Source organism: Stenella coeruleoalba (assembly GCF_951394435.1).
Source record: "Stenella coeruleoalba genome assembly, chromosome: 10".
Taxonomy (NCBI): domain Eukaryota; kingdom Metazoa; phylum Chordata; class Mammalia; order Artiodactyla; family Delphinidae; genus Stenella; species Stenella coeruleoalba.
Window position 1 is genome coordinate 104,330,469 of NC_137156.1, and position 16,558 is coordinate 104,347,026.

At 69.3% G+C, this 16,558-nt stretch overlaps 1 protein-coding gene across 1 annotated transcript in view; it reads right to left on the minus strand.

The window, feature by feature from the left end:
* Positions 1-15,077, minus strand: part of PLXNA1 (plexin A1) — a 42,093-nt gene extending 27,016 nt beyond the window's left edge. The window contains exons 1-3 of the mRNA XM_079934824.1: positions 14,880-15,077; positions 9,260-10,517; positions 7,364-7,546 (exon numbers count right to left, since the gene is read on the minus strand). Of these exons, the coding sequence (XP_079790950.1) occupies positions 7,364-7,546; positions 9,260-10,495 (1,419 nt within the window). The 5' untranslated portion in view covers positions 10,496-10,517; positions 14,880-15,077. The remainder of the gene's footprint in view (positions 1-7,363; positions 7,547-9,259; positions 10,518-14,879) is intronic.
* Between the last annotated feature and the right edge of the window lie 1,481 nt (positions 15,078-16,558).

Consider the following 16,558-nt stretch of genomic DNA (forward strand, 5'->3'; position numbering starts at 1 on the left):
CCCGGGCAAGGTGGGAGGGCGGCCAGCCCGTCTCTAGAGTGGCCCCGCCCCCAGGCCCGCCAAGTGCCGCGACTCGACAGGTGGCTCCCAACAGCTGCGGCAGGAGTGTGCTCGTCCAGCTGTCCATCCGCCACGCACCCCTCTACCACCCACCTGCCCTCCACTGGGCGGCCCCAGCCCTTAACCTCGCAAGGCTCCCCTGTTTCCGGAGGGCACAGAACAGGGGGGGGCAGGGAGGCACGGCCCACAGGCCAGTGGGTGCACATGCCCCATTCTGTGCACCGTGCAGCCCCGTCCAGGCTCCGCAGGAGCCCCACACACACACGTGACAGACCGGCTTTCGGCCAGTCCTCGGGACACACCTGCCACGGAGCCTGGTTTTCGGGCTGCAGGGCCCGGGCAGCACCGAGGTAAACGAAGGCCCACAAGGACCTGCCAGAGAAACCCCGGGCTCCAGACCGCACGCTGCAGCTGGGGACGCGGAGTCTGCTCCACAAGTGGGAGGAGGGATGCGGCAGGCCACCAGGAGGGCGCTCCGGGGAGAAGGGGCGCGCAGGGCGGGTACGGGGCCCAGCAGCTGGCAGGACAGCGGGACACACACCACTGGCAGCGTGCGTGCTGACGCCACACCCCTGCCCACAGCGGTCACTCGAGGGCCACCCACCTGGGGCGGCCCACCCTGGGCAGGAGACTCCTCATTCCCTGGTGTCCTCCCTGACCTCCAGCTGTCACCTCTGTGCTCTGCAAACCTTCCCCCCACGACCACCAGAACTCTCCACTACCAGCTGAGAGCTCTCCTTCCCCAAAGCCAGCTCGGTCCCCCTGGCTTGAGCGGAGCCGTCCAGCTGCCCTGGCACGCCTGCCGGCCCAGAAACCCACCCAGCCCGGCTCTGACCCAGACCCTTGGACCCTGCTCCCTTCTCCACCGGGGTCGTCCCTATTTCTCTGTACAAGGGGGAGTCCCCTGGATTCTGAGCTGAGGCACAAGGGCTGTCAGTGCCCCCACGAAGGGTTTGGGCCCCAGCAGCCTCTGGGAGCCAGGGCCAGGCAAGGCACTGACCACGGGCTGTGTACCTACCGCCACCACGGGCCCACCGCACCACACAGACGGGCCAGGGAATGGGTTCACCTCAGCATCCCCAGGCCAGCAGGACCCTGGGGCCCAGGGCCCAGCAGACAGGAAGTCCTGCACAGGGGCCCCTGGAGGCCCCAGCCCTAGGCTGGCCAGCTGGCTGACCCATACCCACCACTGCGAAGCCCTGGCCAACGGCTGCGGGCAGGCAGCTGACGGCCCGGCCAGGTCAGCTGTCTGTCCAGCCCAGAGCCAACAAAGGGTCCATTCTCTGGGCCGAGGGCGGGTGTGGGCACCAGGGAGGATGTCTGGGGCGTCCAGGCTGCATGCCAAGGCCGGCACGCGCCCTAGCCCCCGGAGGCAGGGGGCTGCCCAGCTCGGCCCCTACCGGGAAGGGCAAGTTCCCTGTCCCGCCCACCCCTGTCTATCTGCAAAGTGGGGCTGCCCTGCCTGAGCGAGACTCCTGGTCTCCGGACGAGGATGAGGGTAGGAGTAGGACAGGCCCTTGGGTGGGGGGACAGGCAGAGAACGGGCAGCGGCCAGCAGGCCACCGCGGTGCTGGGACTTCACGGGCACCCCCTCTTCCTGTAGATGCAGCGGCCAAACCTGTTCCCAGCCCCCAGGAGGCAGGGTGGTCCCGGGAGGGGCTACAAGGGACGGGAGCCCTGCCACCCCTTCCTTCCCGGACGGGGCTGAGGCCGCCCGATGGGTCCAGCTCCCAGACCCCTCCCCACCCCCTCACAGGCCACCACAGCATCCCCCCTTCTGTGACGGGGGGCAGGTTCCAGGCCCCTTCCTGGGTCCGTCCTCAGAAAGGCCAGGAAGAATTTGATACTGGAAAAGCAATTAGCAATTTCCTCTTGGCAGTAATTAGGTAATTAAAACATGATTTGCAGGAGTCCTGATGGTTGTAATCGGGCCAGATACACCTGGTAAGCTTGGGGTGTGGGGGCCCAGGAATCTCATCCTTCCTATTCTCAACCCTCAACACGCAGACGGGAGAGCAGGGACCAACCAACGCAAGCAGTGGTCCTCCCTGACCCTCAGTTTCCTCATTTGCCCACAGACACCCCACTCACAGAGCTGTGAGAATTAAGAAACTCATGGCTCCTAAACACGGAGGGGCCAGCCCAGTTGGGAGGTGCTTGGAGGGGGGCCCCCACGGCTGAGCCCTGCCAGGGGGGAGGAGGTGACAGCTGTCCTGGGGAGCCTGTCCCCCTGCTTCTGGAGGCTGCAGAAGGTTGGGCCAGGAGGCAGCAGCAATCGTACAGCCTTCCGTCACACGGCAGTGACACGGCCAGGGTGCCGCAGCAGGCAGCAGTGACCACCCAGCCAGATGTCCTTGTCTCAAACCCAAGACCCCCCCATCCACTCTACCCCACCTGCACCAGCAGTTGACGCACCTCCTCCACTTTCCCAAAACCACCACTGCCCTCCAGCTCCGTCCCCAGGCCTGACCTCTGCAGCCTCTGGTGACCACTGCAGGGTCACCAGTGACGTGTCCACCACACCCAGAACACCCTTCCCACGCACTGCACAGCTCCTTGGCCTGTTCCGGCCTCCGTACCCATCTCCTGGGCTGCCGGGGGCTCCCACACCCCACTGCAGATGGGCCCTGGAGGGCAGAGCCCTGTCTGCCCAGGGGGCAGGGGTCCTGCACTTTGTGGGTGGTAACCTTGGGCCGTGTGAGGCCACCCCCACCAGGCTGGCCCTGAGCCTGGGCACTCGGGGGACCGGGCACAGGAAGGCCACTGCCGGCCTGCACCCAAGGGCATCGTTCTTTCCAAAGGTGCCCCGGTGCTGACGCCGGGCCTAAGCCTGACCAGCCAGACCCTGCAGGGAGGTGGACCTGGGGCAAGACCCCTGTGGGCACCCCCGCTGGCCGTCACTGCATGTGCCCTGGTGCAACACTGGCTCTGGGGTGAGGGCTGAGGTGGGTCGGACAGACCCACAGGGTGACCAACAGGTCCCTGTGCCCGCTGGCTCAGCCTGCCGCAGCCAGCCAGCCTCGAGAGCCAGAGACCACATCACGTACCCCAGGACACAGCCACGTCGCGGGGCACCATGCGATGCCACCCGCAGGTTCCGGGGACCCCCGCCCTGGGTGGGCAGGGGCAGTGCACCCACGGGGCCCCATGGGCAGAGCAGCTGAGACACGCAGGAAGCAGGCGGCTGAAGCCCCTCCACTCCCCACCGACGACTCCTCGGGCAGGGAGCACCGCAGGGACCCAAAAACTGTCCACGAGGTGGGCTGCGTGCTGACCGCTGACCCACCCACCGCCGGGTGCTGGAAACGGCAACACGGACAGAAACAACGTCACGTCCACCCAGAAGGAGGCGACGTCGTCAAGAGTGTCTGGAGCACAGGACGCCCCCACGGCACAGGACTGACTGCACAGCACAGGTGAGTCTCGCAGGGTGCTGAGCAGAGGAAGACAGATGACGTCCCGGGGGACTCGGGCCACAGCCAGGCCCAGGGACGGATGGTCAGGCCTTGAGGGGACCCACGGGAAGGGCAGCGCCCGAGTAGGCGCCCGCCGTGCTCTCCTGTGACACCTCCCGGGCCGGGCGCTTTCCTGAGGGTGGGTAACCTTCAGAGCGGATGCTGGAAATCTACGCGTCCTCCAGACTCCCGAGACGAGCCCCGAGGGGGTGCAGGCAGCAGGCCGGGGAGGCGGCCCAGCCAGGCCCTGCCAGCATCTCTCAACAGGTCAGCGTCCCCAGCGCCACGGGGCCTCCCCCACCCCCCACCCCCGCACAGACCTGGGCTTTGGGGAGCAGGGGTCTCCACAGACGCACCAAGCAGGACGTCGGCCCGGGACGGGGGCGCGCAGCAGGGACCCTGCGGACAGGCCGCCCTGGCGCAGAGACCTACCCACAGCCACTCGGCTTCCAGGGCCTCTGAGTTTCAGAATCCTGGGGCGGGGGTGGGGGGGTGCGTGAAGGGAGGGGCTGCCAGGAGGCAGCTTCCAAGACCAAGATCTCTGGAGGGTAAGGGACGTTCCCCTCCCGGCAACCCAGGCCCAGAGCGCTGCACTCGGCAGGCACGCGGAGCACTGATGCCCGAGGGGCCGGAGACCAGGCCAGACCAGGCCCGCTGTGGGGACAGAGCACTGAGACCGCAGCCCGTGGTCTCTCCTCCCTACGGGATCACCGCACAGGCAGCAAGCACTGTGAACCCACTGGTGGGCCCAGCCTGGGGGTCCAGCTGCGCGGCCCCGGGGCCCACCCCGCGGCCCGGTGCCCCGTGGGCCCGTGATGCACCCCCGCCGCTCAGGCCGGCCCACGATGCTGTCTTAAGACGTAGATTAGCTGCCGACACTTAACCATCGAGAGACGTCACACAACACAGATCTTCAGGTTCTCTCGGAAAACCGGCTAACTGGGGGGACGGGGCCACGTGCCTGCCTGGCACGGCCACCAAGCGGCAGGGCCAGCTGCGTCCCCAGCGCAGTCTGGCCCTGCAGCAGTGGCAGGACAACCGCTCTCACCAGGCCCATGCCGCCAGCTGTGGACTCGCAGGGCAGGCGCCCCGGCAGGAGTCCACAGGCTGTTCTCCAACCCCCCACTCCCCCGCGGGCACCCAAGGACCCGGAGGCCACCGGGCAGGGGAGGCGCAGGAGGGGACAGGCAGGGCGGAGGTCTGGGGTTGTCTGCACAGGAGGATGACGGCCTCGGTTGGGGTCGGAGGGGCAGGTGGCGGGCGGGGCCTCTGGGGAAGGGCAGCGGACTCGGGGCACCCCAGCCAGCCCTCAGCGGCTCAAGCGGGCAGCGCTTAAATTAATCAGCTACAATTTTACACAACACCGTTTGGAGATGGCCCAGAGCCAGCCACGTCCCCAGGGCTGCCCAGTCGCTTTTTAAAGCCCGGGAAAGACCGGACGTGGGGAGGATGGGGTGTGTCAGCGCAGCGGGCCTGTGCCTGGGTGCAGGCGAGCCCTCAGGCCCAGGCTCCCGCTCGGGGCAGACAAAGGACACGAGACAGGGAGCCAGGGCTCGCGGCTCACGTGGTGGGGCCAGGCTCCGGCAGGAAGGGCCTGGATTTCAACCCCGGAGACAGAGCCGAGGGCCCAGCCCGCCCCAGGCTCAGAGGAGGCAGCCAGGCGGGCCAGCAGGGAGGGGGCACCGTGCCGGCTGCAGTGCCCCCTGCCCCGGCTCCGGCCCCCGGACCACGGCCGCACCCACCCCGGGGCTGGGTCAGGATGACACGAGAGGGACGAGGCAGGGGTGGGAATTCTGCTGCTGAAGGCCAGGCCCGGCCAGGGAGACGTGGGCGCCCGCAGGGAGCAGCGTCCTTCAAGCGGGCCAAGGCCAGAGGCCTCTCCTGGGGACCTCAGGAGGTCCAGGAACCGGTGGGCCGAGGGGAAGGGAGCCCAGGCCTACGAGCAGAGAGGGGACACCCCTCCCCCCGGCCCTCACACCGCCCCAGGCCCCAGCGCGGGACAGGGAGGCCCGGAGAGAAGAGGACTGGGCCACCCACGAGACCTGGTGCCCACGGGGCAGGGGCGCGCAGGGAGGAGGGGTGCAGGGGGCCGGTCTGCGGGCGAGGGAGCAGAGCCTCAAGCAGGCGCCGCCCCTGGGCGTGGCCAACCCCACACCCCCGAAAAGGGCGCCATCCACTCACACGGTGTGTGGGGCCCAGCTGGATGCACCAGGGTGGACAGTGCCCTGGTGGGCAGGTGCGGGGGAGGTGCGGAGGGGCGAGGGGACCGCAGCTGTGGCTTCCTCACTCCCGAAGCAGCCTCTTCTCACAGGCGGGCCCAGGCCACCCCCGTGGTCCACTCTCGGGGCCTCAGTTTCCCCTCGGTGGGACTGGGGCAGGGAGCAAGACCGGCAGGCAGCAGAGGGAGGCTGCGCTGGACTCACGCCTTCCCCCAGCCTCACAGGGTGGCTGGCTGCCGTGGGACAAGACGGCGCCCGGCCAGCTGCCCGCCAGCCCACCAGCCATCAAGAGGGCCCCTCCCAGCCCCTGGAGTCTGGCCTGCGGCCAGGTGACAGGCTCTAGGGCCCCGCAGGAAGGTCTCCAAGTGTTTCACCTGCAGCCGAACCCCACGGGGGCTCTTGCCGCAGTGGGGCAGGCCCCGCCAGGCACAGCCCACCAGCGCACACCCACGGGGGTCCACGGTCCCTCTCCTCTGCTCCCCCAGCCCTGGGGCGGCAGCAGCGAGCTGTGAGCTGGGTGAGGCCCCACCCCTAGGAAGGGAGAGTGCCCTTCAGCCAGGGCGCAGGCAGGATGCGACACCAGGGCCGGGACGGGGGGCACAGGGGCTGGCCCGGAGGGTGGCAGGGGCCCGAGCTGGGCTGCCACCACCCCAGGGGCCCGCAAGTCCTGTGAGCAGAACTCCGCAGCACCCGGCCCGGGGGGCCCTCGGTCAGCACGGCCCCCACTGCCCGAAGCCCTTGCTTCAGGCTTGTTTCACAGATGGGGAAGCTGAGGCTGGGGGCAGGGCCCTTCCCAGAGGCCACAGAGCCAGCCGGCAGTGGGACGTGATTCCCAGGGCACCCAGCATGGCAGGGACGGGAGACACCCCACCCCGCACGCTCTGGGAGCAGGCAAGGCTCTGGCTGGCCCCGGGCCCAGGCCCACCCCCGGGCGCACGCCGGCTGGGGAGCTGTGTCAGCAGCAGCCTCCGCAGGGCTGTTATTTCATGCACGAGGCCCCGCCCCTGCGCTGATCCTTGGGGCTCCCAGGCACCCCCACCCCGATGTGCCCCAGGAACTTCCTCCACAGCCGGGCGGCCCCCCCCTGGCCTGGTCCCTAACCACCCACCAGGTCGCAGCTGAGCCGTGGGGGGCTGCTGCCCCAGAAAGCCCGCCCCTGCCCAGCTCAGCCCGGCACCTGCCGGCGGGGACACAGACCTGGAAGCACGGGACCGGCCCGTCCCAGGGGCCCACGAGGGGCCCAGGAGCTGACCTCCACTCCAGAGCACCCCAACACTGGCGCTCCAGCGGGGGCGGGGCGCCCCCTTGCCCTGCCCTCGGCCCTGCCGTCTCCCTGCAGGATGCGGCCTCCCTCCAGGGCAGAGTGCTGCCTCAGCAGACACCGGATCCGGGAGGGGAGGGGGCCCCACAGGCCCGCCCCGCCCCCGCCGCCCACACCCGTGGGGAGCAAGGCCGGCAGCTCCGGCAGCTCCGGCGTCACCAGGCCCCGACGCCCAGCCAGGGCCTCGGGCCGGACGCGGAAGCAGCCCACAGGGAGCGCTCAGGCCCGGACCCGTGAGCCCCTGGAGGTCCCCGCCCCCGTCCACGGCACACAGAGCGGGGCAGCTCGCGCTGCCGGCCCAGGCTGACCTTGCGGATGCGGCCGCTGCGCGTGCCCACGAACACCACGGTGCGGCCCCGGTAGTCGTAGGCGGCCACCGCGGTCAGGCCGTCGTCCTTGTCCACGAACAGGGGCGTCCCCTCGATGGTGACCGTGCCGCCCAGCGGCTGGTTGAAGTCCTGCCCGCAGAAGTCGTCGTCGATCTGGAGGGGCTGCGGGAGCCGGGGAGGGTCGGGGGTGAGGCCAGGCGCCTGGGGCCCTGCGGGGCGGCGCAGCCAGCACCGGCCGGCTCCCCTCCCCAGGCTGGGGCGGGGGCTCAGGGGCCGCTCTCCAAGGCCTGCACAGGCCACACGTGGGGCAGCGGCCTGGGCGGCGGGGGCAGGGGTCAGGGACTCCTGGACCCACTTGACAGATGGGGAAACTGAGGCCCTGGAAGCCACTCGAGGCCCAGGAGCAGGCGCCAGGGGTGGGCACCTCACACACACCAGGCACAGGCCCTGCGTCCACCGCTGAGTGGGGAGCAGGCAAGAGGCAGCCTTGGGTGTGGGCAGGGAGGGGCCAGGCCTGCTGGACAGTGAGGCCGCACAGGCGGTGGCCGGGGACCGGTGGGGCACTAGGACGGCTTATTCAAGACAGGACACAGCGTTACACCTAAAAGGCAAAGGGAGGGGCTGGCTGAGAGGAGACGGCTACGGCCAGAGAGGAAACAATCGATAGCGTGAGGTTCCGGAGAAGGGCCTGGGAGGGCAGGGCGGACGCCGGGGGCTGGGGGAGGGAGTCTGCGCGGCTCCCCTGCAGCAGGCTGGGGGTCTGAGGTTTGCAGTGCGCGAGGTCACCAATGCAGAAGGAGCACAGGAGGCGGGGTCAGGGCTGGGCCAGGGGAAGAGGGGCCAGGGGAGATGCGGGGGGCAGTGGGGACCAGGCCCAGGCAGGGGGGACCAGCCGTGGCACAGGGCGCGCAGAGCACACGGCGATCTCGGCAAGCGCTGGCCCTCCGAGCCTCAGTCTCTCCACCTATACGACGGAGATCAAACACCTTCCTCGAGAGGCCGAGGGGAGGATGGGCGATGCACCAGCCTTGTGCACCCGAGGCCGAGGTCTGGAGAGCAGCCCTGCTACGATGAGGCCCCGCCGCACACAGCAACAGATGTGAGAAAGAAGGGCCAACCCACACTGCTCTGAAGACAAACCAGGACGGAAATGGGAAAACTGAGGCCAGGGAGGGGCCGGGCTTTCCCTAGGCCACCAGCGCGTCCCAGGCAGCGGCATCAGAGGGTCTAAGGCCTGGCACTGGAGGTCCTCTACCCAGCGACCCTGAACAAGTCCCTTATCCCCTCTGAGCCTGGGACCTTACTCAGAGAAACAATGGGTCCTACTGCCTGGGGGTGTGCAAGAGACACCCCTCAAAAAGCAGCTGGCCCCTAGAGAACCCCGTCAGGGCCTAGAGATGGGACTGCCGGCTCCTGAGTGCCCAGCCCCTGGGCATTCGGGCCGCTCCCAAGTCAGGTGCATGGCCAGGCGCCCAGCGCAAGAGTCAGAAGAGCCTATCAACAGGACCCAGAGGGAGGACGGTATCTGGTGTCCACCTGACCCTGGTGTGGCCCCAGCTTGCCCCTTACTGGCCGTGTACCCTGGGCAAGTCACCCCGCCCCGGGCAACCCTGTCTCTGAAATGGAAACAAGATGGGGCCCGCAAAAGCACCCACAACAGCAGCAGACGCGTGGTCAGAGGGGCTCCGTCCAACGGCCGCGGGGGCTCGTGGACTCGTGCACGCGGTCACGCCACCCCGTCTTCTAACGGGCAGGACAGCCGCAGCCCAGGTGCAGCCCTGACCCTGGGAGACGGGCCAACAGCGGCCCCCAGCGCAGGGTGAGCGCCACGCAACGAGCGGTCGGCGCCTCGTTCCGGGACCGCGGGACGCTCACCGAGTTGATGCAGCCCAGCTCTTTGTTGAGCAGCCAGGGCAGCGAGAGCTTGCCCTCGCCGCGGTAGCAGGACTGGATGCGCTCCTTGATCTTCTCCTTGATGGCCCTGAGGGTGAACAGGCACAGCACCGACTCCCGGGGCGGCTTCACGCGGTTCTTCTGGCCCTGGGCAAACACGGTGAACAGCACATCCTCGTCCTCGGCCAGGCCCAGCTGGCGGGCCAGGGCGCGGCCAGGGCGGCTCAGGTAGGCGTCCTGCACCAGGCGGTACTCCACGCCCGCCTGCTCGCAGCCGATGGGGAACTCGACGTAGGAGTAGAACTTGGGGTCGTCCACGCACAGCCGCACGATCTTGGACGTGAAAAAGTGCTCGCCGGCGGCGTCGGGCGAGGTCAGCTGCGTGTCTAGCTGCAGGGTGAGGTAGTAGACGAAGTGCTCGCTGCGGAAGCTGTACACGTAGTAGATGTCGAAGGCCGGGAACTTGGACAGCGTGTCCGAGGGGATCTTCAGCTGCGAGGACACGAACTCATCCTGGTACACGAAGCCGAACATCTCGGCATCCTCCTCGTTGGCCATGAGCCGGCGGCTGGACAGCGTGGGGAAGTACTCGGACTTGCCGTCGATGGGCGTGCCCACGAAGAGCTTGGCCTGCGCCTGGCCGGGAGGCCCGGCGATCAGCACGCCCGCCATGCTGCCCGCCTCGCGCACGCCCGACAGGTAGTGCTCCTTGCGGTGGTGCGGCTCGCCCAGCTTGAAGAGGTCGTCCAGCCGCAGGAACTGGCAGATGCCCTGCGAGGCGCTGCCGCAGGCCAGCAGGCGGTTGGCGGCCTGGTCCAGCAGCAGCAGCTTATTGACGTTGTCGGTGCTGCCCAAGCCGTGCGGGCAGGACTGCACGCTGGGCGGAGGGTAGCACTTCTCGTTGTCTTCCACGGGGCCCGTCACGTGCGCCCGCAGCAGCGTCAGGTTCCCCGACAGCTTGTAGATGCGGTTCACGGCGCCCACGTACACCTCGCCCGTCTGCTCGTGGACCACCAGGTGGGTGAGGGCCCATTCACCGGCCGTGAAGTTGCGGAAAGGGGGCTGTGGACCCCCGCCCGCCCGGGGCGCGGCCCCCAGCAGCAGCAGCAGCGGCAGCAGAAGCAGTGGCGGCGGCAGCGCCCGTGGGCTCAGACGTGGCGGCAGCATGACGGGCTGCGGCCTCGGGCTGCGGCGCTCAGGTCCTGCAGGGATGCGCATCACGGGGCCGGGAGCCTCAGCCCTGCGGGGAGAACGGGGGACAAAGTGTGTAAGCGCTAGCAGCCCTCGCGCGCCCCCCCACACGCACACACGTGCCGTCACCGAGCTCCACGCGCCCGTCCTCCCCTGGGACATCCCACTTCTGGGGCGTGACCCACCCCTCCAGGAAAAGCCCGAGGTGCAGGAAGCACACCTCCCCGCCTGGAACCCTGCAAGCGGCTACACCAAGCCTAGGGCCTGCGGGCAGCACGGGCCACACACGCTCCATCGCTGCCTGGGCCACCGCGGCCGGGTGGAGGAGAAAAATGAACCCAGAACGAGAAGGCGGGTGACAAGGGCTCAGGGTCTAGATCGGGAGCCCCACCGACACCCAAACCTGGGGGCCACCACCCCCTGACTCAAGCCTCCCCACGCCTTAGGGAACAAGACCCCCAGCTCCAAGCTCCCAAGGTGGGTGACCACCTCTCTGCCCGAGGCCCTGGGCAGTCCTACTCTCAGCTAGACAAGGACGCTCGGGCAGGGCCCGCAGAAGGGGGGCCGGTCACACTGACCCCAGGGCCGCTCCCTGCTGACCCCGGCCCAGCCCCCAGCCCTGCACCTCCCACCCATCATCCCCACCCCCAGCCCACCGGTGCCCCTGCCCCGTGCGTGAGGCCCCCGAATCCTGCCCTGGCCCTACTTCCTCTCGGAAAGTCTCAGCTCCCCGCAGCCTGGAAGGTGGCAGTCGGGCACCAGGGTAAACCTAGACCCTGCTGCTCTGCAGCCACGTGGCCCCGGTGGGGGCTACTCCTCTCTGCCAGCCTCGGTCTCCCGATCCGTGCAATGGTAATGACGACAGCTCCTCTCCCGGAAGAGGGGGGGTGCCCGCTCAGGGCCAGCAGGGGTCCCGCCCTGGCTCTGCTGGTCACACCCCCAGACGGGCTTGCTGGGGCCTCACCCCACTCCTGGATGGAAACCGACCACAGCAATGCCAGGTCCCCACTGCAGGCAGGCACTGGCGCGCAGCACACGCTCTTTGCCCCCAGACAACGCCTCTCGTTTTACAGGTGGGGAAGCCGAGGCCCAAAGGATAGGTGCCTCCTGCCAAGTCCAGGCTGGGAACTGGCCCCAGAGCCTGTGGGTCTCCGGGCTCCCACGTCTGCCCCTGCAGCACAGGGCTCCTCTGGCCTCCTGCCCCTCTCCTGGGGTGCTCTTCCCTCCCTGCCCACAGCCCTCGACCTGCGGGCCGAAGGCAGCAGCCGTCCCTCTCAGTCACCCAGTTTAATTTGTGGCAAGGTGCTTGCTAACGGTTTTGTCACGTATTGCTCCCCGATGCTCTCCCCACCAGAGTGGCAGCCCCACGAGAGCAGGGCCTGGCTCTGTGGTTTCCCGCTGAACCCCCCGAGGCCGGCCCAGGACCCAGCACTTGCGAATGAAAGAGTGAACGACTGGCTCCTGCAGAGCAGGACCTGCTCCCTCCCTGTGTCCTCACTCCCCACTCACCGGATGCCACTGAAAACCTACACCTCTGCTCAGGTGGTGGGGAGGGGGGATGCTGAGGCTTAGGATATGCGGGCCTTTGGCCAGGATCCCGCAGTAGGGGGACAGGGCTGTGCTGCCCGCAGGGGCCCCCCCAGCAGGCTGTCAGCTGCCTTCCTGCAGATCTCCGCCCAGACACCCCAGGAACTATGGCCGCCGGGTACCTCGCAGGCGGCCCCTGCCCCCAGCTCAGGAGCCCAGGGCAGACCTGGTGGCTCCTCCCGGTGGCGGTGAGGCCTGGGCTGACAGCCTGGGAACTCCAAAGAAAGCATGAATCACGCACCGTTTATCAGTTCAAAGAAGGCCTGCAATTACCAAGGGCTGGGCTCTCCCCTCCTCTGGGATAATTATACGCGTCTTAACGCATTTACGGGCCCTACTTTTTATATTAAACGGGAGGAACCCAGCTGAAGAAGCACCATCCAAACTCCAGCCTGGCCGGGGGCCTGCTGCCCCTCCCCCAACAGAGCTGCCCGAAAGGACCAGCCAGAGGCACGGGGCTGCAGCCAGGAAAGGGGCACCAGGCCTGGGGCTGAGTCCTCCCGGCCACCACCTCACAGGGGCCACTGAAGACTTTGGGTGACTGCCCCTACCCAAGAGGGACGGGCCCGCAGCTCGGATACACCCAAGGTCACCCAGCTAGTTCTCAGCACTCCTACAGGGACCTGGACTCCCACAGGCCTCCGGTCTGCCCAGGAGAAAATGCATTCACTCCATGCTGGGCTGGGGGAGGGGAGCAGCAACAGATGCACGCTCCGGGCCGGGGTGGGGGGGCGGTGAAGCAGCAGCAGCGCTGGGGTCTGGGGAGCCCCTTCCACCTGCCCCAGAAGGACCAGGCCCCAGAGCTGGCGGGGGAGGGGCATCCTGTGCACAGAGGACCCAGAGCTGGGGGTGGAACCTGCTGGACCACGCAGAGGGTGGTGAGAGTGACCGCAGCGCCGGCACGGGAAGCAGGCTGGGCCTGGCCAGTGAGAAGCAGACCGGGAAGGAGAAGCGGCCTGGTGCCGGGTGTGCCGACTGGAGGTGCGCAGGGCAGGGAAAGGCCAGACGGGCCGGCACAGTGGCCTCCACTCCTGCACAGGACGGGCTCAGCTGCCCAGCAGAGCGTGGAGCGAGCGTCATCCCCTGCTCTCTCCCGGGCCCAGCGGCCACCACCACTCCTCGCCCTGAGAAACAAAGGCCCTCAGAGGCCTCTTCACGGAGGGGCGGCCCCAATCTTGCGCCCCCCCGCCCCCCGCCCCACCAGATCTGGATTCTTCTGGGGCACGGACAGGTTGAGGTGTGGGGGACCAAGAAGACACGGCCCTCCTACCCAAAGGTACCTTGTCAGCAACTGGGACCAAGAGCTGCCCAGTCACCCCACCTCCCCCAACAGAGGCCCCGGGAGGTGGTCCCCAGCCGCCCGCTCCCCCTCCAGGCCTGCCCTATGGGACCAGCATGCACAGGACCAGGATCCAGGACCACTGGAGTCCTGCTTCGCAGAAAAAGCACCTGCCTTCGGGCTTCCCTGAGGGTCCTCTCCTCCTGACGCCATACTCAAGACGCTGGGACCTTCAGGGGTGCGGGGGAGCTTAAAACACACAAGCCACAGCCAGGAGCCAGCAAAGGGCTGTCTGCTTTGTCCAGAGCCCTCATCCGCTCCCACCCCCAAGCACACACCTCAGCCACACCGGGGCGGGCCAGGCCTCGGCAGAGCTGTCTCCCCTGCCTGAAATGCCCTTCTGGGGCCTCCAGGGCCCCCTCCCAGGCCCACTTGCTGCCCGGCCCTGAAGGGAATCACTGGCTTCCAAGTCCGCCTCTGGCACAGGACCGGGCATGCTCTGGGCTGCCTGGCGCAGCACCTGGTCTCTCCTGCACACCCCAAACCAGCAGGGAGCCAGGGGACCTGCCTGGGGTGAGCTCCCGAGGGCCCAGGGCCTCCAGAGGGCCGGAGGAGCAAAGGCTGAGCCCACCCCCGCGCAGACCCAGAGAACCGGCCTCAGCTCGGAAGGAGGTGGAGCAGCGCGGACGGCCGCGCTACCGGAGCCCAGGCTCGCGGGCAGAGGCTCGGTCCACGTCCCCCAACACACACCCCTCTTTCTTTCAAGGGGCGTGGCCCCAGCACCCCACAGATGAGCCAGGGGCAGCTCCCGGCTCTAGGCAGCCACCGGAGCCCCTCTGGCCCTCTCGCCCCCTTCCCGGGATCCCCTAGGGTCTCGGAACGGGCGGGGGTACCCGGAGCCGCAATCCCCACCCCGAGGCCGCTCGATCGCGCCCCGTCGCCGCCAGCCCCGCCGCCCACCAGGCCCGGGGCTGCGCAGCAGCCCTCGGAGCGGCCGCGGGAAGCGGCTGACCCTGGAGAGGCCCCGCGCGGGGCGGCGAGGAGGCCGGGAGCGCGGCTGGCGCACCGCCCCTCCCAGCCAGCGCGGGCCTGCGGGCCTGGGCGGACCGGCGCCCACTCCGGCCGCGCGGGCCTGCCGGCGCCGGAGATCCAGCGCACTCCGCCGGCCCGGTCCGGCCGCAGAGCCCTCCCGGCGGCGCCGCCGCGAACTTTCTCCCTGCCCGGCCCGGAGGAGGCGGCGCGGCCCCGCGAGCGCGGCGGGCAGGGTCCCATCCCGGCCCGGCGGGGACGCGCGGGCTCGGCGCCGCGGCCGCGCCCGGACACGCGTGAACCGGGCCAGAGACGCAGGGACACGCGGGGCGCGGACACGCGGGGGCGCGGACACGCGCGCCGCCGCCCCCCGCGCGACCCCCGCCCGCCCGCAACCCCGCGGAGGCCGCCCCGCGCCCGGACCCCGGCTCGAGGCCGCCCCGCGCCCAGACCACCGTGGGACCCCCGCCGGACCCCCGCCCGCCCCGCTGCGGGGAAAGTTGCACCCCTACTCACGGGCTGCCCCGGGGCGCGCCCGCCGCCGGCCATCGCCGCCCGCCGCCCGAGCCGCCGTCCGCCCCGCCCCGCCGCGGGGCCGCCGAAGCCTCGCAGGCCACCCAGGCCGAGGCCGCCGCGCCCGGGATCCACTGCGTGGCCGCCGCCGCTGCCCAACATGAATGGGGCGCCAGCCGCGCGGATGCGGACCGGCCTCGCTCTCACCGCCCGCGGAGCGTCGCGCGCATGCGCCGCCCGGGCGGGCCGGGCCGGGGCGGGGCCTGCGCGGGGGCGGGGCCTGCGCGGGGCGGGGCTCTCGGGGGCCTCCAGGGGGCGCTCGATCCCCGCCGACCGCCCTAGCCCATCGCTCGCTTCAAAGGGCAACGCCGCTGCCAGGAGCTGCCGGAACCTGGTCCAGATACGGCCGAGGACGGCGGTTACGGCTCGGGGTCCGCAGGGGGCGGCGGGGCGTGGGGCGCGCGGTCCGGGACGAGGCCGGCGGGCTGGCACGGGGCCGGGCGGCGGGGCGACGCGGGGCGGACAGTGGGTCCGGGGGGCGCGGGTCCGAGCTCGCCTGGGCGGCTGGGCAGACGCGATCCCCGTGGCCGCGCTCCCGCAGCGGTTCGCGCGCCCCAGAGCCGCCCGAAGGTGAGGCCACAGGGGCACCTGGCCGAGGGGAGGCGAGGCGGCCGGAGCCATGGAAACAACCAAAGGGCCGGGGGCCCGTGCGGGAGGACGAGCTGGGGCGCAGCGAGGGCCGCGGGGGTGGCCACGAGCCGGGAGGTCACCCCTTAGGAGAGGGACCCCCGCAGGCCCGGGTGAGCCCCCGCCCCTCCCCGCCTCACGCAGCCGCGTCCCGATTTCTGAGCTGGTCGTTCTCCATTTCCTGTGGCTCCGGCATGGCTGGCTTGTCGGGACGTCGCGCTCGTCTGGGGACGTGGGGACGCGACCGAGTGGCCGACGGGCAGGCGGGCCGTTCGCTCTACTCTGCGGCGTCCCCCGAAGGTGCGCGGATCCCAGCGTGGCTGGTTAAGCACAGCAGTCCCACCGGTTCTCAGAGCCTCCGCCGGGCCCGCACCCACCAGCTCCAGCCCCGGGAGTGTCTCTGGAGACGTCCCAGGTTACACGGCTTCCTCCACCCCTGCTCCTCACCTGCGGTCCGCTCCCCAGAGGAGACCTGATGAGGCACCGCTCCGCACCACGCAGCACTATCAATCCAGGTGGGCCCCGTAAAGGCACTCCAGACAGTGGAGCAGACTGTCTTCGCGACCCTGGGCCAGGGAAGGAGTTCTTCAACCCCAGATCAAAGATATATAAAAGAGAATACGGGTCAATTTGACTACCTTAATATTGGTTATTTTTGTTCATTAAAAGTTAGGAAAGGAAATATCAAGATAAGCCAGGACTCAGGAAAACACATCTGCAACACACGTACACTTGCAAAAGCTGCGTATCCAGGATTTATGAGAAATTCCCAAGGATCGACAAGGAAAGCCCACAGTCCAACAGGGACACAGGGCTGAGACCCCAGCACCGCAGTTGGTTGGAGCAAAGATGGCCAATTGTTGCTCCTAAAAGCCTTGCACAGTGGGTCCCTGCCCCTGAGGAGGCCGGCCGGGTGCAGATGGAGGGGGAACCACAGCGGGGGCTCATGGGGGGTGGGGACTGCAGCTCAGGCGCCCCCCCATCCCACCTCACAA